The 23,809-nt window shown below is 27.7% G+C and overlaps 1 protein-coding gene and 1 long non-coding RNA gene across 3 annotated transcripts; both read left to right on the forward strand.

The window, feature by feature from the left end:
* The first annotated feature begins 182 nt into the window (after positions 1–182).
* Positions 183–1,563, forward strand: LOC149893551 (uncharacterized). The gene is made up of 3 exons (XR_016445705.1): positions 183–510; positions 714–862; positions 1,059–1,563. It is a non-coding gene; the product is annotated as an uncharacterized LOC149893551 (long non-coding RNA).
* A 2,943-nt stretch (positions 1,564–4,506) lies between these two features.
* Positions 4,507–23,616, forward strand: LOC145187232 (dynactin subunit 1-like). Of its 2 annotated transcripts, none has more exons than XM_090069022.1 (35): positions 4,507–4,631; positions 5,687–5,779; positions 5,873–6,045; positions 7,137–7,787; positions 7,868–7,939; positions 8,292–8,393; positions 8,761–8,857; positions 9,241–9,319; positions 9,820–9,979; positions 10,121–10,225; positions 10,391–10,492; positions 10,654–10,743; positions 10,889–11,008; positions 12,110–12,209; positions 12,386–12,471; positions 12,626–12,753; positions 13,068–13,182; positions 13,273–13,326; positions 13,434–13,565; positions 13,653–13,736; positions 13,821–13,874; positions 15,759–15,861; positions 15,953–16,049; positions 16,184–16,271; positions 16,740–16,868; positions 16,955–17,026; positions 17,297–17,367; positions 17,689–17,831; positions 19,641–19,750; positions 20,356–20,427; positions 20,507–20,644; positions 22,233–22,290; positions 22,431–22,516; positions 22,634–22,729; positions 23,006–23,616. In XM_090069022.1, exons 1-35 carry the CDS (start codon positions 4,556–4,558, stop codon positions 23,147–23,149), a joined length of 4,080 nt encoding a protein of 1,359 aa, XP_089925148.1. In that variant the 5' UTR covers positions 4,507–4,555; the 3' UTR covers positions 23,150–23,616. The 2 variants fall into 2 exon arrangements, with proteins under 2 accessions (XP_089925148.1, XP_089925154.1); XM_090069028.1 differs by having other exon boundaries at positions 5,873–5,964.
* Positions 23,617–23,809: the final 193 nt, after the last annotated feature.

Genomic DNA, 23,809 nt, shown 5'->3' on the forward strand with positions numbered 1-23,809 from the left:
GCTGCTGCTGCTGCTGCTGCTGCTGCTGCTGCTGCTGCTGCTGCTGCTGCTGCTGCTGCTGCTGCTGCTGCTGCTTTTAATGTTGTTGTCGTGTGAATGTCTCTAAAAATATATCTTGTTATGGATATCGTACATTTAAAATATTACTTTTGATTGATAAGATTATTGTTTTTATTTATGGTAGATTAATAGATGTTGCTCAAAATGAGATTCATAATGTTAGATTAATGTAAATAAAATTGAAAAAGAAAGACTTTGGTCTAAGTTTGTGGCTTAAGAAAGATGGATCTTTTAAATAAGTAAAAAATGTTACAGCTAAAAGATGAGTAAAAAAAATGTTCGTTTTAATGGATTGTTTAAAAAAATCTTAGTTTCAGTGGATTGCTTAACAAAAGTGATTCTAAAGTAAAGCAAGTTAGTTATTTTGACTTGCGAAGGGTTTTCATTTTACAAAAAGATGGTATAGATGTTAATTATCAAAAAGTTGATTGGATAAAGCTACAAACAAATGTAAATATTTATGAATATTTAAATATAAAGGTTCATAACCTTTTTGAGATAAAAGTGTAAAAAAATAAAAAAAATATTTAATACAAAAAAAAACTCTTACACTGTGCCGAAAAAGCTAATTAATCATGTAAGCTCATTGTAGTTATGTTAATTATAATTTTTCTTTATGCAAAAAGAACTGGTTCTTTATTATTTTTCTTTAGAAATGTTGATCCTTAATGTCAGTAATACAATTAATATGTTCCAAACTGGCCATACCACTGAAGCATTCTAAACCATAACTCCTTTTCCATCTCCATAAGGAACCGTACCTAATGATTTTGCTTGCGCAGGCGAAAGGATCATTTTTCTGGTACAAAATCAGTTTTAAAATCTATATTTTTCTATTTCTTCCTCTTTCACTTCTAAATCCGCGTGATTTATATTTTGAAATTAATTCAGGATTATCAATCATTCTTTCACGAAATGTGTTAAAATATTTATTTCTTGCCATTTTTCTGTTTCTAACATTCAAAGATAGTATATTTTTTTATTGGCATTCTTTTTAGTTTTGCCAGACAGTGTATGTATTTAAACTCAACTTCTTATTTTGATAAATTACAAAAGGGATTCTCAATGGTTTCTAGAGTACGTGGGCTCAAAGATTTGTTTACAAAGTTGTCTTTATGAAATAATGAAACGTACGTTTTTTCCAATCTCTTTTAAAATTTTGTCTACAACACGTGGCAGTATATGTAGACCAGGAATATTTACAGGTTCTAGTATTTTTTATTTTTATCGCCTGTTAATAAATGGGGATTAACAACATTTGTATACTTCTTTGCTTTTTTTAAATTTGCACCATCAACCATCGATTGGTCGTACAATCTACACAAAGATTCTATAGTACAATGATCAGCTTTTTGAAAGTCAGAAGATGACGTCATGCGATACGGTCAAGGGTGCTTTGATGTTGCAGTTTGTTTTCCAATCATTTGAAGAAAACCCTTTAGATCTTCAGATACTATGTAATCTAAGGATTAAATGTTCAACTTATACAAAATTAACCGCAAACTATGGTATTTTTTGTTGAATGAAGGCAAAATGGCCTATATACTAGTTTTGTGGACGCTTGAATCTTGAAAACCTTTGTACTTATATCCGTCACACTTGCTCAATTTCTTTGGAACTTTATTATTTTTTAGCTCTGGTTTTAAGGTTATTGACAGTGTAACTTTAAGGAATCCCTGCCCTCCATCTACACCTAATTTGATATTAGCATCATTTGTTCCTTGACTGCTATGATGAAGTACTATTGCTAGAGGCTCTTCAATGTAATTGCAATACACAATAGGAGTATCTTTTTCTACCAACTATACATCCATAAAAAATCAAAATGAATGATACAGATTGCAATCTAGTTATCAAAAAAATTTTTTTTTGATAATTGTTTACTTACCTCTTTGCTTTCATTTAATTCTAATAGCAATGGGAGTTTATCACCATTAAATAATTTTCCAGTCGACTCGTTGTTCTCAGTCAGTTTAATATTGAAACCAGATTTCACACTTTTCCGTCCAGCTTCACCTGCCAGAAATTGTGCAACTTCAATCATGTTGCGATATACATAATTACGATTATATATTATGATTATATATATATATATAATTGTATATATATATATAATCATAATGAAGTTATTACAAAAATTAGTTTTAAACTCATAACAAAATTATTTTTAAAAGTTATTTTTTTTAAGCAACAAAAACTTACCTGACATCTAATTTTAATTGAAGTTTGTTTAATTTATCTAAAGAAAAGAAAGGTGTCTTAACCTCAGTCTTTCCGAAAGAGACAGTGAGTTGCTTTGGACCAAAAGTTTTCAAAGCTAAACTGTTCCCTGAGTCATTTGTGCTTAAATCTTTCTATAGAATTGGATAGAACTTTTCCTTGCGTTGTTGGAGATGTTGATTTTACAATAGCAGTCAAACCCTTTTGTTTTTCTAATTTTGCACAGGGATGTGGAATTCCTTGTCCCACTTGGGCATACCAATCTTGACAAATTAGTCTTTCAGAAGGTTTATTTGAAACATATTCAGCACCTTGATGAACAAGTTTTTCCAACACACATTCAAACATAGGGGCCAATACTTTTTCCATTTTTAATTTGCGCCCATTTTCACAAAAAAATATTCACATTTTCTCCCTCTGATAAAACTCTGGTATTCAGGTCTAAATTTTATACCATATGTATAGCAACTATAATAACTAAAATAGCGTAATTAAATTTTAACTAAAGTAAATTAAACATCAATATAGTTTTAATTATCTTCATAACACAGCCGCATAGTGAAGTGACGATCAGTCCCTGCAAGCTTTTTTCTACATTTTGAGCAAAGCATGGTAGGAAGGTCAGAGTTATCCGCTGAATAATCATTTCAGAATATAGTTTTGATAAAGTTTGAGAAGTCATTTTTCTTTTTATTTAGACTTAAATAAGTTGTTTCAGCATTATTTATTGGTCTTAAAGCTACAAATGCAAAATTTTTTAACAAAATCACCATGTTCTTTTGAATGTTTAGGCATTTAAATGAATGCTTCAAATAAAAAATTGTGATATGGATTGATAATATTGGCATGATATATCGGTCATATTAATCAAATGTCAATATAATAACCACAAACATGCTTTCAATTTGTATGTCAACGCGTGTAAGGAGTTATTATGCAACTATTAACAATTAGCAACCTCTAGCTTTTAATAATTGTAAATAATTAAATGTTACTTTGCTTCGTTTTTATTTCAATAAAAATGTAAAATGAAAGTAATGAAAATTACATATCCGCATGTAAATTTCAATGTTAAACAAACATTTTAAAATATTTTAAAAGAAGAATTGATAAATCTATCACAAACATTTCTGAAAATCTAAATACAGGGGCATAAACATGATTTCGTGGTGTTCGAAACGATCCCGCGAAACCCACCTAGGGTATGGTTCCTAAAAATCCATTTCAATTTTTTGCTTGTTTTATATTAAACTAAATCAAAGTTCATCGACAGATTTCAAATTACATCAAAAAAAAATTTTCGTTTAAAAGTTAAGACCATTTAAAGTTATTTCAGGGGGTAATTTTAAGCTTTTCATGGTTATAAATCTTAAACGAAAAGAGATTTTTTGATGAAATTTAAAATATGTCGATGAATTTTGATCTAGTTTATGATAGAATAAAAAAAATATTTTTACAATTAAAGGAGACGTAATTCTAGGAAGGGGGCAATTAGGGGTCAGGGCGGGGTTGGTTTAGCCCTAATTTTTTGCAAGTCATCCTAATTCGATACCAGTATCAACATACTAGAAATTTGAGTATGCCCCATGCCTCTTAGTTACCTATCTTGAACAACAAATTTCCTGGGCACTCCCTAAAATATGTAATTTCTCCCCAGGCCCCCACTAAAAATCAAAAAAAAATTTCTGGGGATGTGTTGCAAGGTCTTATAGCATGTTCCTATGCACCGTGCACTTTTGATTTCAGATAGTCCAGTGAATTTTGAATTTTATTTGTGGGGAAGAGAGTTGTTTTGAAATTCTCGTGCGCGCGCAGATATCTTTTACAAAATCGAAATAATGCAGTATATTAGTATATTTATATACGAGACAGCATACCTACCTAGCTATTCTCTAGTTATCTGATTTAAAAATTAAAATTTACAATTTTTTTTTTAAATTTATTTTGATTATAGAATTATGTGAGCTAATCTGGTATAAAACTATTGCCTTACTAAGTAATTCACCTTAAATCTACTTAGTTGAGCATTATGATCATAGTCTATGAGCTAAATTTATCAATCATATGGTTAGGGAACTATATTTGGTTCAGTCTTAAATGATATACTTCAATTGGCTTAGTTAATTCAATTGTATAGCAAGCTATAATTTGTTTGTAAAAATGGATATTATAAGTTTTAAAATTATTACCTTCCTTGATTTATTATTATTTTTATTTTTTAAACTGCATTAGGGTGTAACTAATATATGCTAGTCATAATAAACCATTCAAGAGAATGGCAGAAACACCTGCGCCTGGGTTCAATGCTCGTGTTGGTATGCGTGTTGAAGTCACAGGAAAAGATCAAGTTGGTAAGATATTTAGTAACTAAAGTTGTAAACTTATTATAAAAAGTATAAAATTAAACAGTAATTTTTCCTGAATCACTTGGTTTCATTTTAAATTTAAGGAAATTTTGAAGCATTAGCAACAGTATTCTAATCTTAAATATTGTACTTTAAAGCATTGAGCTTATCCCTCTAACTACTGATATTATAAATAGCTTAAATGATGAAGACATAAATAAAGTAGAAAATGAAAACTGGATTTGTTTTAATAAAATTTGCTTTCTTGAAATAACTAAATTACTAAACATGAGTTTAAGTTTATATGTAAGATTTCCTTTATTATATTAATTTGCATATTTAACATTGAAATTGCATATAAAATAAATTATTAAAATAATCTTAAAAATATTTGTATAAATACTACTAGTAAAGGTTAAATACAGACACTGAAAAAAGTTTTGACCACCAGTAAAATTTTTAATTTTTTCGTGTTTTTAAAACCCTGCTATATTTACTTTTTTTTTATTTATTAAATTTTGAGAGTTAGAGTTTGCTGTTAGAAAATGGTGACTTTGTCATTATGATATCCATCACATGGATATCATAATGATTAAGATACCAATTTTACGCATTACATTAATACAGTGTCAAAAATGTGTTCCTGTAACTCTCAAATAGTGTGTCAATTTTTAAAAGATTAAAAATAAAAATGTTAAGGTTTGAGTTTCAAAACATAACAAGAAATAGAATTCATAAAAACAACTGCCATATCAAAAATTTATTTTCTATGGTCATTTAATATTTCTTCTCATAAGTTAATATATTTCAGTTTGTAGTGTTCCTGAGTCTTGTCCAGTAACTTTTATGGTTACTCTGGTTGCTAAGCAGTTGTTGAGGCTAAAATAACATTTCTCAAACTTGTTTTTTACAACACAATTTTACCAATATTGCACTTGTTATTATATTTAGTTTCTTTAAATTGAGCATATAGTTTTATGCAGAATTTGGTTTAAAATAAACTTTCACCTATTAAATGATCATTATTATATTGCTCCAATCCTTTTTTTCTATGTCTCTAGGTACTATATGCTATGTTGGTATGACTGCCTTTGCTGCTGGAAAATGGGTTGGTGTTGCCTTAGATGAGCCTAATGGGAAGAATGATGGGTCAGGTATACAGATTTATCTTAATTGTATAGATTTAAAATTATAATAATATTTTTGGTCGCTCCAAAAAAGCTAGTTATTTTATTAAAAATGTTTAGTGCAAGGAAAAAAGTACTTTGATTGTCCTCCAAATCATGGTATATTTGTTCGCCAAACACAACTTGCAGAACTTGTTAATGATCAGTTACAGGTAACTTCACCGAGAACACTTATACCATCAGTTTCAAGTGGATTATCAAGTCCTAGGAAACTTGCGTTTACACCCTCAAAGGTTTGTGTGAATAAGAATGAAAAATAGGAGAGCAATCTGTTACAACAAATAAGATTTTTTTTATAAATGTATAAAAAAAAAGTACAATGAAAAGACCCAGTAAGTTCTATGGACATATTCATACATACATACATACATACATACATACATACATACATACATACATACATACATACATACATACATACATACATACATACATACATACATACATACATACATACATACATACATACATACATACATACATACATGTATATATACATATGCATGCATGCATGCATGGATACACATGGTGATAAAATATAGAACCCAAACAGAAAAAAATTCAATTTTCAGTAACTTTGTTTAATTTGACATCTTCCAAGATCTGATTATGATCTTTTTGCTCTCCTATTTGTGGTGACTAACTTCTTTTACGCATTAATAGTTCTGTACTAATATTTTGAATATTATTCTTTATGTATAAGCAAAGAAATTTTACATATAACATCCAGTTTACACTGAAGAGCATACAAATATTTCTTAAAAGTTCAGGGTTTGTTTTGCATAAAGAAATTAGAAACTTTTTTAAAAAACTTTTTCCCAACAGAAATATTTGTAAATGTAAAAGTTTTCTGAAAATTACTTGTATATGTATTAAAGTTACATGTTTATTATCTTTACATGTTATGTTTAACATAATGTTTTCATGTATATGTATTAAAGTTACATGTTTATTATCTTTACATGTTATGTTTAACATAATGTTTTCAGTGTTTTGACTTTTTTTTTTAAGAAATTTAAATAAAATTACTTTTCAATCGCTTAATCAATTTTCTCTGATTTTAAAATGTTTATTTCTATGATTTATTTTATTTTCTTTTGCTGTAACTTTTAATGTAACGCTTAAAGCACATTAAAACAAAAACTAACAGAGAAAGAACTAACGAATAAAAACACTAACAAATAAAAACACCACAATGATCACACAAACTCTGGTGATATTTTCTCTAGCATTTATTTATGAAATTTCTTTTATTTATAGATATTTTTTTGTAATCTTGTGTCTTTTTTTTCTCTTTTTTTTCTATGTTCTCTAAAAATATTAGAGTTCAGGCTTACTGTCTGGTCAAACTTCCAGTCTGAACACACCTAAATCTGCAACTTCTGTAGAAGCAGTTTTGCCTCCTCCTTTAATCCAGAGTGACTTGGAGGCATCTAATGAAACACCTGTAGCAACACCAAAATCAGGACTTGCCAGGCCTAAAGCAGTCAAAATTGCAAACTTAGAAGAAGCATCTAATACACAAAAAGAATCTAGTTTATCTGGAAAACTTGAGGCAGGAAAACCGAAGTTAACAACAGGATTTAGTATACAGCGACCTGCCCTAGTATCAAATCAATCAGATTCTAACATTCAGATTGATTCAAACAATCAGCCTAGCTCCAACATTCAGCGTCCTAGTTTTTTATTAAAGCGTGGATCAAATCCAGCATCACTCACACCAGAGATGCATGAGGATTTAAAAGAGGGTTCCACTTTGGCTGATTCATTTCAAAAGCAGAATTTAGAACCCTCAACTCAAGTCCATCGTGTTATTGCTCAACCAGAAGAGTTACTTGAACTTCAAAGGAAATTGCTTGAAAAAGAAAAAGCCAATTTGGACTTGGAAGAAAAGTTAAATGTTCTCAAACAAAAGAGGGTTGCGGACCAAAACAAAATCAAAGAAATAGATAAGATCAAGATGCAGAATCAGCAGGTATTTTAATTACTTCAAAAACTACAGCATTTGTGCTCATCAAATCTGATTTTCTTGCTATGTTTTTTTTTCTCTGACAGCTTTTGGAGTATAAGGCAAAATGGCAAGAATCCACAAGAGAGTTACAGATGCAAATTAAAGCCCTACAAAATGTAAGTAAAATCAGTGGCATAAAAAGGCATGTTTTTCTGATTTAGGCTTTTATATATAAATAAAATTCAGAGGTCAGGAAAATAAAAAGCCTATAATAAGTAGTTCTAAATATATACTTTTAACATTTGTTATTTCTCTAAAGTGTAACACCAGGTTTAAAGATCAGGATTATGGTTAATAGTGAAAAATAGGTTAACTTCAAAAAATGGTTTGCCTTTAAAAATAAAAATATTTATTAATCACCTTGATGTTTTAATACATATTTTCCAAATCAAGTTGACATAAGTAGCTAACAGTAATTTTAAATGCTAAAAATAACCAATTGTCCATAGTATTTTATTTTTTTATTAGGAGGCTCGTGACACAGATCATTCAAAAGGAGAAGACGAGCTTAATGAACTTCAAGAAGCAGTTGAAATGGCTACTCTAGATAAAGAGATGGCAGAAGAAAAAGTGTGATATTTTTAAAGATTTTAAGTTAAAATTATTCTCTTAGTATCAATCTAATGTTATGAACAAAATATAATAAGATAATATTTTTGAAAATATCTAAAAATAATTTAGATATTTATAGTAGTTTTGTTCTTATAATTTCATTAAAATATACAATAAGTTATTTTTATAATCAAAACTGTAAACTTGAATTATCAGAATTTGTCAGCCTCAGTTTAATGAGCATTCTTCCTATCATTTTCCTTTTAGTGATCATCCTCCTTAGCATAATCAATTTCATTATTAGAAATTAATCCTTTACTTAATATAAAATGTAATTTTTTTTTTTTTGTTTTTTTTTTAAAGTTAATTGTGTTATTTATTGCAGTACGAAAGTTTGCTTCAAGAACATGAACAATTGAAAGAACGTCATGAAGAAGTCACATTAGAACTAGAAATATTAAAGACCGAAATTAGTGAAGGAGGTAAATATTTATTATAAACTATTTTTCACTTTTATATCTCATAAATTACTTATATATGTCACATATTATTAAAGTTATTATAAATGTATTTAATGGTTTCTTGCAAACTCATTTGTTTCAAAAGCTTTTTAAACTGCTGATTATAAATTAAGTTTTGAGTTTAGTTTTTCTGTTTGCATTTTTTCTTCTAGATGACTTAAGAAAAATTTTATGAATTCTTTCCTAAATATTTTTGAAAGATAAAGTTAAGATTAATTGATTAAACTTTTAGATAAACGAGCATAACGAGATAAAACAAGATAAAAAGATAGTATTAGTAATTAAAATACATAAAGTGCAAGGGCATTTAGCATCTTAATGTATTTAAACATTTTAATTTTAAGGTGTTGGAACTGTTTCTGCAAGTGCTGAGCTGAAGCAAATGGAACAACAAAACAATCGGTTGAAGGAAGCTTTGATAAAGTATTATAAACTTTTTTTTTTCAAATTTTCAATTCATTTTTTTTCAAATTTTCAATTCAATTTTTCAACTCCAGTTGTTGATGTTTGTGTTAAAGATTATAATTAGAACCTAAATCCTCAAGTAATACATCATAACAAATAAAATAAATATCAATATTGTTATAGTAATATTGTAAATATTAAGTAAATATTAAGTAAATATGTCTGGTATAAAAAATAGTGTTGTTTTTTTTTCATTAAGAAAAAAATTTAGAAAGTTGTAGAAATGGGGTTGAAAATTTTTAACTTGAAAGTTATATTTATAACTTGAAAATTATATTTTTAACTTGAAAATTATATTTTTAACTTTGTTGAAAATTATATTTTTAACTTGAAAATTATATTTTTAACTTTGTTGAAAATTATATTTTTAACTTGAAAATAATATTTTTTAACTTTGTTGAAAATTATATTTTTAACTTTGCTTACCTTCATTCATTTTTAATTAAAATATTTTAAAGGCTGAAAGATATTGCTCAAAATGATAAATCTGAGCTTACCAATGTTCAAAAAGAAAACAAAACTCTAAACCAAAAGCTGTCTGCAATTTCAAGTGAGAGAGATGCATTACAAGAAAGGCTGAGAACTTTGGAGTCTCAAGTTGATGAACTAAAAGAACAGGTATTTTTACTAAAATTTTTTTAAAAAAAGTCTGTATCTATAAAAAAATAAACTTTGAGTTATGACATTTTGAAAATCATCCTTTTTTTAAACGTAAATAAAATGTTTCCGTCAATATTTTTACTCTAAATTTTTTGTCAGGTGGACTTTGCACTAGGAGCTGAAGAAATGGTTGAAAAGTTAACAGATAAGAATCTTGAACTAGAAGAAAAGATTGAGCAGTACGAAGAAACTATTCAAGATCTGGTTGTTTTTTCCTTCCATATTTCTGCTTTTATAATTTTTGTTAAAAATCCAGATGCTTTATGAGAATTATTCATTAAATAACTGCGTTTAATAAATTTTGCTGTTTGGCAACTTTAGGTTTCATTCTTAATAAAATTTATTAATAATTGTTTTACAATCTTGCAGGAGGCTCTTCGTGAGCTGAATGCAGAGCTGGAAGAAAGTCATATTATGACAGAGCATGATTTAAGGGAAGAACTAGAGTTAGCAGACAAAAGAATCACTGAGGTAAAAAAAAAAAAATGAATATGAGAAGAAATATTAACTTTTATCTTTGTTTTTTATTTTAACTTTTATAATTTTTGAAATTTAAAAACTTGCTGTTTAAAGAAAATTTCACTTTATTGTTGTTGATGTGTTTGTATTGTAATTTCACTTTTTTTTTTAAGTATGAACAGCAAATAGCAGCTCATACTGAGCAAATGAATGACTATCAAGCAACAATTTTAAAGTTTAGAGAGTTGGTGCAGACTCTACAGGTAAATAATACTATTCATATATGTAAACACTTTGTTAGCCTGATAACAGAAAACACAAAAAGTGTTCTAAATTCTGTTTCTTTTCTGTTACATTAAGTTTGTTTTTTTTAAAAAAAGAACTTTCAATCGTTACAAATACATTTAGAACCGCATCAAAGAACTTCAATCTAGTGGATCTTCCAATCAACAAGCTGATCTTGAATCAACACCAGTACCTGATATAGATTTTAAAACAAAGTTTTCTGAAGTCAAGCAATACAAAAGGGTAAACACAGGCATAAGATTACAATTATTAATCAAGCACAATCATTTTTATCTGCAATATTTATATTTTATTAAGGAGGCAAAATAAGCAATTGCAAAATACAAATCCCAGTCTTTTTAAGGAGTTTGTGATTTTCATGTTAAAACTTGATTAAAATAGTGATCAACAATATCTTCTCTACATTATGAAAGCATGCCTCTTTTAGACAGCAATCACATTAAAGATAAAAGATTTTTTAAGTTTGTTGGGCCTGGATTCTTTAGCTTTTTCTATTTAAAACAAAGTGCTATTTAAATGGTATTGAAAGAATGTTTAAATAGTGATTTTGATTCTAAGAAAAACTCAAAATTGTTCATCATTTATAATTTTTTGTTACAACAAAAACATTCACAAGTTATAGATATATAGTTTTATGAACTTCTTTATTCAAGCTCAAAAGTTTATTGGTTAGAGCAATTATATCAGCAAAGAAAAATAAAAAAGTATTACAGCAAAGAATGACAACTTTGTTTGTAAAGTAAAGGATTAATAACCTAATATAACATTTTTAAGTTATCTTAGGATACAGAATCCAACTGGAATGAATCTAAAGAACATAATTTGTCGATAGCATGAAGTCATTAAAGAGTTTTTCTTTATTTAGAAATGTTTTTCCAAAATGTTGATTTATTTTATGATAACTTAAATTTTAATGTTACATTAAAGCCTATGTTTGAGATTATATTATTTTGAGCATGATTATATTATTTTGAGCATGATTATTATAATAATCATTTAAACTTAATCCCCAAAACATCCAAAAATGGTTTCAAATGCATGCATAAAATCAATAACTTTATATGCTGCATTTGAACCTATTTTTACATATGCTACATTTGAACCTATTTTTATCTATGCTACATTTGAACCCATTTTTATATATGCTGCAAGGCACTACAGTATATCTATCTGTGTTTGTGATTGTATTTTTGTGAATGTGTCTATAATGTGTCTGTAATGTGTCTGTAATCTGCAATAATTTAAACTCAATAAGTTTAGATTATGTAATGATGTTTAAACAATCGAATGATAATGTTTAGATAATGGAATGATAATGTTTAGATAATGGAGCTTGAGTTAAACAAGTATCACGTTAAAGAAGCAAACAAGCAAATACAGATGATCAATGCTTTTCTTCCGGATCGATTCACCAAAAGAGGAGGTTTTGTTTAGCAAGTTTTTATTATATTATTGATAAGTGGATTTTTAAAAAATAGGTTTGATACAGATAAAATGTAAATTATACTGAGAAACAATCTTCATCACTCTAATGTTTTTCAGTGTTCTACTAAATACTTTTAGAATATTGAAGTTTGTGCATCCTTGTAATTTTTATAGGAGATTTTGATGGTATTTGTTTGTTGTTGCTACTGGAAAGATTGAGATTTAAATGCCAACTTTTATCAGCTCAACTACATGAAAAAGTAAAAAAGTTTGATGAAAATTTTTGTTATGACAATCTTGGTTATATCCAACATGATTTAAAAAAAAAAGATGTTCAGATCTATAACTTTTAGAAGTGTCTCAACAAGTTTATGTCATAAAACCTGTTGATATTTTTATGTAACTCTGTTACAGCATGACATTCAAGACATTGTAGAAGATGGACAAGAGCTGAGTGATTCAAAGGGTGACCAAGCTAGCTATGCTTGTCTTTTAGCTTACAATCTCACTCGTTTTCAAGTTATAGTGTCACAGTTTATGAGGTAATTCAGTATAAATCTCTCTGCAATTAGTTTTAAAGTAACTGGAAACAAAGAATTAATTGATTTATAAAGTTTATGAAGTTTTGGGCTACACAATAGTATATATATATATATATATACACACAATCGTGTGTGTATATATATATATATATATATATATATATATATATATATATATATATATATATATATATATATATATATATATATATATATATATATATATATATATATATGTATGTATATATGTACATACATAAATCATCTAAATATACAAGATTCTAAAAGTTCATAAAAGCACTTTTTTTATTCAGGGCATTGTATTCATGTGATGTTGGAACATTTTTGCGCGCTTCTGGTCAATATCCTGAGCTTGCTGTTCATGAAAAGATGCTTGATAATTATATTGAATTGCTCAGCAAAGATTTGGTAAGTTAAGCCACAAAGTTTCTTTTTAGCTTGTTTCTATTCATTTTATGTCTGCTATATGGTGAGAGAAAATTTATTTTCCTTTTTTAGTTAGATGATACTGTTTCTATTGAAGTATTTGAGAAAACGATCAACCAGTATATGGTATCTTGTTTGTTACTACTGTTTAAAAGATGTGTCTCTATGACTAAAGTTTTATTTGATTATTGTGAAGTTTGTTGAGAGATTTTCAAAAGATTTTTCTTTTTTAGAATTTTTACAAGTTACATTTGGCAACTGCACCTCGTGATTGTACAGAGTTCTTAGCTGACTCATTAGTTAGATTTAATAATGGCTCAGAGTGTGTATCAATTGATACACAACGTCTAAAAGGATTGTCTAAAGTAATTTTGTTATCGTTTTTGTTGCTTTAATAATAAAAATTTTCTTTTGTTTGTTCAGGGAACTAAGTTTATCATTTTCTTTTATAGCACTGCAAGGAAGGAAGTTATTTTATCAAACTCATTCAATTTATTGAACTTAAAAACATGGAGTTGAAACAGTTTTGCAGGAAGGTTTGTTTATTTTTTTAAAAAGATTTTTTTATTTTATTGTTACTGACTTTTGTTTTGATATTTTTTACATTTTATTGATTTCAGATCAAACGTAGAATGATTCAAGATTCAAATACAACATTGTCATATCCACAGGAAGTAAATTAACTAGCTTTTTAAAGTTTCTTTATATTAATATTGATTATATTTACATATACAGTACTGTGAATAAGTTTTAGTCCACCATAAGTTTATAATTATTTTTGATTTTATCGTAAAAATATAAAGGACTTATGAAGTAAAATAAAATCAGGATTATAGACACCTATATTATAAACAAAAATATCTAGAAATAATTTGATAAGATATGATACAAAAAGAAAGAACAAATAATACTTTGTATGTCTGCCTTTTGCGTTGATCACAGAAGCGAATCTCCTGGGAATTGATTCATATAAATTTGTAATGAAATTTTGTGGAATATTGTCCCACTCTCTTTTTAATATTTGAAAACATTCTTCGACATTTTTGGGGTTGTGTTCAGCCTTTTTTTTATCCAAATAATCCCAAACATGTTCAATAATTTTCAAATCTGGACTTTTTACCAATTAGTCTCATTCCAGATGGTATTGCATGATGTCTTAAAATTTCTTTATACTGTTCTCCTGTCAGTTTGCCATCAATTCTGATTAAATCACCTACTCCAGATGATGAAATACAACCCCAAACTAAAACAGAACCTCCCCCATGCTTGATTGTTGGATGTAGACAATCAGGGCGATAAGCCTCTCCTACCCTTCTTCTTACATACTGTCGTCTTCTGCTACCGAACAATTCAAGTTTTGATTCATCTGTGTATAGTACACGATTTAACATTCCTTGCTTCCAATTATTATGCTGTTTTGCATATTTAAGTCTTTTTTCTTTATTGCCACGGCGTAGTAAAGGCTTTCGAACTGCAACGCATGCTCTTAACCCAGCTTTTAGCAAATGTCGTCGAATGCAAGATGAGGAAACATTTGTCCCAGTTGCAGCCTGAATGTCTTGGGCTAGTTCACTGGAGGTCTTTTTCCGATTTTGCAAAGACATATTTTTAAAATACTTTATGTCATGTTTTGTAAGCTTTGGAGGTCTTCCACTTCGAATTTTATCCTCAAGAGATCCCGTGTTTTTAAATTTTTTTTATAATTTCTCTAATGGCTGTCCTTAAATATTTTCTTTTTTTAGACAGTTTGTCATTGAGAATAACCTTCTTCATGAAGCACGATAATTTTTTTTATGTTCCAGTAGTGGAATTTTACCCATTTTATTACTTAAATAACAATAAAAATAATAATACAAAAGAAAAAAAAAGAAAAAAAAACCCGTAAATTAGAAGTTTCGCTCTTAAAAAAACAAAGAGTAATGTTAAACAGTATCTATTAATTATCTTTGTAAACTCTACTATCATCTAATATGAAGCCTTCACAGCAATAAATAAACAAAAAATGCAAGAGCAAGCTAAAAACAAACGAGCTGATACAAATTGGGTTTAGATCAGCATACAATAAAAATGAACACGTTAGATATCTAAATGCAAAAATCTATGTAAAGTTTTCATAAATATTACTTTTGTTTGTTAAAATAGTGTTTAGTATTGTTTGAAGTTAGACATTATTTTATATAAAAAAATAATCGGAAGCTATTATTCAAAATCTATTAAAAAACACGAGTTTTAATAAGTGAGCTAAAACTTATTCACAGTACTGTATTTATTTTATTTCTGTATTTATATAAATTTAAAGAGGTTGTAGAAAAAAGTTATGGTGTTAAGATATTTAACAATGAACCACATTTGTGCTGGTTCTTAATCATAACCTTATGTCTTCCTTACATCTTATATATATATAATTACCCCATATCTCTATATATCTTCTATAATCTTCTTGTTAAAAAATCATACAATAATTAACTTTTGAAAAATTATAAAGTAAACCAGGATTGCCAAACCTGTATCATTTTGCTTATCAGTACAAATGATTGTCAAATCAATTTTATTCATAGGTTCTAGAGGATTTGCTATCTTCACAAGAAGATCAAGGAATCTTGGTTAAATACATGCAGGATTTGGCTTCAGTCCTCTCCCTGAAAGCTTCTTCCCTTTCAGGTATTTTATAAACATAAATTTTTTATTTTTTTAAAATTTCAACACTTTTGGTTTTAGATTCTTATTTAGATTTTCTTAAAATGCTTTGTAGAAAACGAATTTCTGCTGCCTGAACATTTGGTGGAAGCTGCTGAAGATTGTGTTACACTTATTTTCAAGTCAGATGAGGATCCAATTGATGTGCTGAGGTATTTTTACAGCTTTTTTACATGAAATTTAGGAAGATGCATTTCAAACTTTTTTTCAAATAAGATATTAAAAATAATTTTTCAACCAAAACGTGACAGCTTTTTTTTTAATCTAAGGTTAATATTTTTAATAGCAAAAGTTTTCACAAAATATTATCATGTCTGTCTGGTATGGCATTAAAACTCCCAGAGGGAGAATATGATACTGAACCTGAAAAAAAGGTAGGCTTGTTTTGATGTAATTTGGCTTTACTCTTAGGAAGTTGCTAATTTTTAGCCTGAAAGAAAGTTTTTTTTTCTTTAACTTTTTAGCCTGGAAGAAAATTTTTCTTTAACTTTTGAGTAAAACTTTTTATTGATTAGAAACATATTTAAGTTTATTTGTTTTCAACTAGAAAAAAATGTGGAAGTCAAATAGCTGTATTGACTTCAACTCATAGTGTTAAAAAGGGAAACATAAAAATGTGAAGTTTCTTTGGTTTCTTTTTTTTTAAGAAAATAAGGAAACAAAGTAAAAAAAATTTCTCAAACTTATGTAAACTATTTAACAGATTTGTTAAGAAGTTTTTTTATGTTTTTGGAGTGTTAAGTGTGGAGTGTTTAAGATTAGCTGAGCAAAAGATAGTGCAAAAAAATCAATCTTATGCAGTTATAATGAAATGTAAAAGTTCTTTTTTTGATATTTTATAGCGAACACCTCCTTACCTCGAACGTGCAGCTCTTTTTAAAGAAGAGCTCTCTTCATCAATGAAGCTGGAAACGATTATTGAACAGAAGGATCAAGAGTTGTTCAATTTAAAGAGAAACTTAAAGGCGAAGGTTATCTTTTAAACTTCAAAAGTTTTAAATTCTTACTTCTTTATGGTTCTTATTTTTTTTAAGTTGTTTTCGATTCATGGTTTTAGAGTGATGATTTAAGTGAAGCAAATATTCGAATAAGCTTACTTGAAAAACGAGCTGACAATGCTGCCAAAGAGGTAAGCCATCTGCCAATTCTGTTAAATAGGTAATGCAGGCAAATACTTTAATAAGTTTTATTGTACTTTTAATGTGTTTTTTCATAAATATGTGAAATTTGTTAAAACTTGTATTTTTTTTTAGTTTAAGTTTTATTTAAAAAGATAATTTCCAAATAATTTGTTATTTCTTTTTAAAAGATAAGGGTGAGTAATAGTTATACTAATAATAATAATATAAAATATAATAATATAAAAAACCTTTTTTTTTTTTACACTCCACAATTTTAGGCAGACTTGAAAGTTGAGCAAATGGCAAAGAAATTAGAGGCTGTTGAAGCAACTTGTCGGGAGAAAATGAAGTGAGAGTTTCTTAATGTTTTTTTTTTTTTTTTTACAAGATGATAATCTCAACTTGCAACTTTTATAAAGTAAAAAGTTTTACAAGTTAAAACAGAAATTCAATGGCTTGTGCAAAAAGTTGGTGTTGTCTGTCATTTTGCAGAATGGTTATTTTTAAGTTGTTACTTTATGTCATTTGTTTTTGCCAAAGAGTTCACATAACAGAGTTTCTACTTTCATTAGATTCCAAAATGCCATTTACTGTGTAAAAAATGAAGCTTGGTTTACTTTTTAGAGATTATGTATATTCAGTAATAAAAGTTTTGAAATGTTTTTTTTAGACAAAGTGAAAAAACAATGGACGCATTGCAGAGTGATATTGATGCACTGGAGAATGAAAGAGCCGAATTGAAGAAAAAGTTGGAGATGTTGGGGAAGAAGACAACTATTGATATGTCTCGTGCGTCCAGTATGCAAATGTTGTGTAAGTTTTTCTTGTTTATTTGTGTTGAAATCTAAATAAAAGTATTAAATTTTCATTTTTAAATTTCTTATTTCTAGTTTTTTTTTGTAATTATTGTAGTTTACTTATAATTTTCAAAATAAAAATTTTCAGGTAAAAGTTTTTTTTTTTATTGATTAGTAATACAAAAAAAAAAAGAATGTCATGGTCATGTCACATCTAGATTTCATTCTATTAAAATCAAAATTGCTGCAAAGATTTTTCCATGGAGAGTTCCAGAATCTGAGCCTGATATGAGACCAATAAAACATAAAATCAGTATTTTACTGATTGATTTTGCAAAAATGATTTCACCTAAGTCTCAGTTTCTATATAAGAGCTTATTTTTGTTTGATTTTCTAGAATGGCAGATATTCGATAACCAATAAAAATCATGGTTTATAATATCTCTATCATATTCTTATCCTAGTATTTCTACTGTTTCTCCTTTTTTCTGATGTCTGATGAGACAGAAAGTTTACAATTTGCATTGTTGAATTGTTAATGTTAAATTGTTAGGTTTTTAAATTTTTAAATTCAGCTGATGAAATTTTTTTGCGAGGAAATTTTTCTTTATTCTGGTCTTTTTTTTTTTTTTTACATCAATAGAAAAAAAATTTTTGAATTTTTTTGTATTTGTTTTTTCTTAAAAATCTTCAATTTCAGATAAAAAATGATATATACTACTATTCATATTTAGACATCTTAAAATCTTTTTATTGATTGATTTTGGTTGATTTTTTGTTGTTTTTTTTTTTATCTGAAGTTTTATTAATGATTGCCAAATTTAAAAAATAGAAAATAACTAACATTTGGCTTCACTTTAAAACTATTATTTTTAAAACATTTCTGTAAAAATTGCAGTAGTTCAATTAAAACTGGTGACATGACCTTTTCATTTTGGCTACAAAATTGAGTTCACAGTCCCAACACAGCAATATGGTTCCGTTTATTTTTATCTTCTTGTGAGTTCAGGTCATATTATTGTTTCACTGCTGTGTTAATGGTCAACCTCCAGAACTTGTCTTAACAATAACAGTCAGTCTGATATTTAATTACACGGCTTCGGTTGATTTAGATGCATGAAATGGGGTAGCAACTTCTTTTCATTACTGGTTTTTGCTTCACTGCATCAATAATGGATGCATTGACTAATTCAACAATGGCTCCACCCATTGTTGAATTTTGTAGAAATAAAACTTTAAAGACTTCAACTTTTTAATTTTGGTAGAAATGTAAAATGCAACTTTCTGAGGAACTTGACGAACGTCTCTATCATTTTGCATGAAAAGACTTTTAAAAGACCGCCATTTTAAAAAGTTAATTTTTATAATTTTTTTTTAGTTTTATAAAGTTAATTTTTTTAAATTTTTATAAATTTTAAAAAATATTTAAGGATATTTCAATAATTTTTTTTTTTTTTTTTTTTTAAAAAAAAAAAAAAGGAAAATCAAAAAATTAAGTTTTTAATAAGTAGTGTACATCAGTTTTTGATTTTTTTTTATTTGAAATTTCAAAAGTTAAGACATTTGACAATACATGAAATTTTAGTAATGCAAAATTTAACACATGGTAATATAAATGGATTGCATTTTAAAAATCAGCATTAAAAATTTTTTATTACACTTTAACTTTTGTTGCAGTCATTTGTTATTACTTATAATTAATAACTTGTTAAAATTTATAATCAAAAGTTATATGCATATTTTTTTAAACTTTAGTTTATAGTTAATAAATTTAAAGTAATTTTTTTGTTATTTTTTAAGTAATATTTTTGGTATATTATTTAAGCACCTGCAAAAGCTGGATCAACGATTGCAACATTAGCAAAAGCAGGTGTGGCTGGTGCCTCTCCTTCTATGCAAGTTGTCCTCAAAGATTCACCTGTCTTCCTTGCTCAGGTATAAACCATAGCAGTATGAATTTAATTTTGTCTATATTAACTTTTGTTTGTCAAAGCAAGCTTAGTCTCTACTATTGTAACTACTAATCATTACCATTATGGTAATGCAGTTGTAGCAATAACTGTTATTAGCAAATGGTTGTGATTGATAGTTACTATGGTAACTATTAAGCATTAAAGGTTATTGTTAAAAACCTTAAAATAACAACTCAGAAATCAAATTTGAGATTAAAAAGTCATTAAATGGGGGTAAAATAGCCTAAAATTTTCGCTTTTTTTCTATATTCTAAAAGGTTTTTTAGCATTTTTAGATTGGAAAAAGTTATTTCAAGTCAAATTGAGCTTCAAACTCCATTTTCTCCACAGTTATTTATTGATGAACAATGATAACATTTTCACTTAGGCATTTAAATTGAGGAAAGATGCTGAGAAAAATGCGTTTTTAAGATGATGACTATTACTGGAGTTTAAAGCATTAAAGACAAATTTAGTTTGACTAACATTTGAATCAAATCATGAAGTTATAGCTCTCTTATACTGTAATTTCCAAATTTTCTCAAATTTTAAATAAAATTAATGTTTTATTTTGAACTATTTTTTCAGATGGAAGCACAAAAAAAAGCCCTGGAGTATTTGCAAACAGAGTATTGGTCACTGAAGTGTGCCAAGATGAAAGTAACCAATTAAATCACATTGTTTAATCTCCTTTAATCTCAGAAAATTGTTTTTATGAAAATTTTTTGCATTCCTTTAGGCGGATTTGGCTTCTTTACCTAAGCCATATATCCCAAATATTTTGTGGAAAGATGGTAAATTTGTAAAAAGTACTTCAGACAGTTCAAACAAAATAACATCACAAAGTGTGATGAAAGAATGTAATGGCTTGTATCAAGTAGGTTTAATAATTTTTTTATTATAATTTAACACTGTAGCAGATCTATTTTTATTATTGATACTTTTGTTGTTTTTGGGCAGTAATGCTTTTTGATAATCATAAATCATTTCTAAGTATAAACATTTTTGTAGCCATGCCAGTGAAATTGTAAAATTTGATCTGGTACAATTTGCGGGACGGGACCCTGGTTTAGGAAGTGGATAAAATTCATCTTTAAATTGCAGATAAAGGGCGCTTTTAAATTATAAGATTTGATTTAGAATCAACAAAAAACAGTTTTAATGGTTGTAAAAAAAATGTGTGCATCGCTGCCATTTTCAAAGTTTTTTTTTTTTTTTTTTTTTAAAAAATGATAAAAAAATTAGTATTTTAGACACATTTTCCTAAAACACAAATGCAAAAGAAATCTGTATTAAAAAAAAAAAAAAACTAGTGTAACACCTGAATTGAAAAAAACCTGAATTGGTTTGAAAAATTCTTATTGCATGCTTCTGTAGTATAACCAAAATCATGCCATTTTTTTTCTTTGCAATTCTAGAGTCTTTTTTAAAGGCCCTAGTACAATAATTTACAAGTTAATTAGCTGTCTATCTGTGAGCATCAAATTGCATTATTCTGATTATATTACAGAAGCATGTAATAAGAATTTTCCAAAATAATTCAGGTTTTTTTCAATTCAGGTGTTATACTTCATTTAGATACAGTAACTTGTGTTCAGTGCGCGACTTTGTAACTAAATTTACATGAGATTTTTTTTTTTTTTTTCTAGAAGCATTTAATCATTCAAAGATGATTTAAAAAATCAATAAACCTACAAAAAATTTGCTTTTAATGGTTTCTCTAAAACAGAAGATTTTCTGATTAAAATGCTGCATTTTTAAAAGGCTGTTACAAATGGCTAAACTATTTGTATCAACTTCATATTGCCAATGATATCAGGATCATCTTGTGCAGAAAAGTTGGGTGAAATAGTGAATTTTCTAGCTGTTTAAACTTGATTACTGATTTTACAAATATTTTATACTAAAGACTTGTAAGAAAGTATTTTGGATGATGATGACATCATTGGTGACGCGTAGAATTGGAAAAACTTAAAGCTAAATTTAAAAAGAAAAGAAAAAATTTTTTGATTGAGCTTTTTTTTTTTTTATTGAGCTTTTGATAAATAAAAAACAAAAAAATTTACGTAAGAAAAGATCTCCAGTTTCTTTTGATAGAAAGATCAATAAAATCTTTGAAATTGAAGAAGAATTGATGATGAAATTCTAGCCAAAGATTTTTGACATTCGGCGTTGATCGTTAATTATTTTATCTCGACTCAGAATTTGAAAAACATTTTTTTTTCTTTTCTAAAAGTTAGAAAGATTGTGATCATTTAAAAATTAAATCATTCAAAAATTTTGTTAATCCTAAAACGATACTCCGAACGTCCATCTCTTTGCTTGAACCGCGATCCTTGTTTCGCTGAACCGCGATCCTTGTTTCGCTGAACCGCGATCCTTGTTTTCGCTGGTTAAGCAAAAAAAATGTAGAAAAAAGTTTCAAATTTTTGTATTGTTTTTTTTTTTTTTTTTTTTTTTTTCAGAATCTTCGAAATCTGGCTGTTTTCCCGAAGATTATTGATATTACTAAAGGACTATCGCGTAAGTGCTCAGATATGTAATTGTGTGTGTAAGCGAGTATGTTTTATTAAGAGCGGTTACTCATGATTTTTTACGTCAGCCTGAATATTGTTTTTGTAATTTTGCTTTTGGTTTACAGGTTTTTAATTTTTTTGGTTTAGAAGACGGCTCATACCGACCATCACCAGAGGAGCAACTTTTTCAACAGAAAGATCTACTCTTAAAGTTTAGCAAACGCAAAGAAGAGGTCGTTAATGTTATTGATATGGATTTTGTTGTTACTTTTGAACTTAAGTTACGTTTGTGAAGTAGCAATCGTTTGTCAATCGTGAGTTGAGTTTTTTTTTGGTATCTCTTTTTTTAGTTATCAAAAAAAGTGGAGGAGGTCATTACTGAGGAGCTTGCAGGTGCCGCAGTTCACAGCTTTCTGAGGGACTTTGTTTCTCCCGAGTATTCTAGGGTAATCTAGTTTTTTTTTTTTTTTTTTTTTCATCAAACTTTTATTGAGTAACATTTCAGTTTAATTGTTAAACATTTTCATTTACAAATTTGAAGTGTTGTTTGAGCGTGCCGCGATAAGATTTGAATCGTTTAGGCTTAAGTTAATTTTAGCCAAGTTATTATTATTATTATTATTTTCTATTTATTTACCTATTGTTTAATTTAAAAGATAAAAAGTAAGCTTGCATGGTGGGGGGAATAAATTTTCTTATCTTGTTCGTTTGTTTTTTTGTAGCTCAATCAGGAAAAACAATCTCCGGTGCACATTGCGACGCTTCGACTCCCTGTAAGTAATCCGGAAGTAAAACCCGGGATTCATAACGTCACGATCTCACCGCAAGAGTTCTTACGCATCCATGAAGTACTCGTACAGAGTTGATAACTGTTTATTTTTGTTACAAGAAAAAAGGTCGAAGTAACATTTTATGCTACGTAAACATCGCGCTGAGATTGAAACTGTCGCTTCTGAATTTTTGTTAAATTGAATTTAAATGTTTATAAATTATTTAAGTATATTTGTAAATTATCTACTGTAGATAGCTCTTAACTCTCTCTAGCCATCTGAAGGATTAACATCTCAGCATCCAACTTAAAGTCAAAATTTTAACAACCTGTTCATTTTTTCACAGCGGTTTTTTTTTCAATCACATGATTTCATAATATTTTTTTAATTGATTTTTTTTGCTGATTTTATTTGGGTGTTATTAAGTTGCTGAGTTTATTCAGGTGTTATTTTCAAATGTCCCTGTTAAAGTATTTTTTGTCGTTAAGTAAAAAATAGTGTTAACGGTGAAAAATTAAGTCGCTAAAAGTATGATTTTTTAAGAATGCTACAAACAAATAAAAGGTAACTTTTTTTTTTTTTGTATTTTTTCTTTCCTAAGTATTTCTATAGTAAGCTCTTTAAAAAACAGAAATAATCTTTGCGTGTTAGCAATTTATATTTTGTTAGATGTGCTTGTAATTGTAAAGTTACAGGGTTAGATACCCCGTTAGGAATACCGGAAATAAGCTAGGGAAAAAAAATGTCGCAGGTCAT

The sequence above is a fragment of the Hydra viridissima genome, unplaced genomic scaffold, assembly GCF_058129835.1.
Source record: "Hydra viridissima isolate aposymbiotic clone 2 unplaced genomic scaffold, HvirCarnegie_v1 scaffold_1, whole genome shotgun sequence".
NCBI classification, from domain to species: Eukaryota; Metazoa; Cnidaria; class Hydrozoa; order Anthoathecata; family Hydridae; genus Hydra; species Hydra viridissima.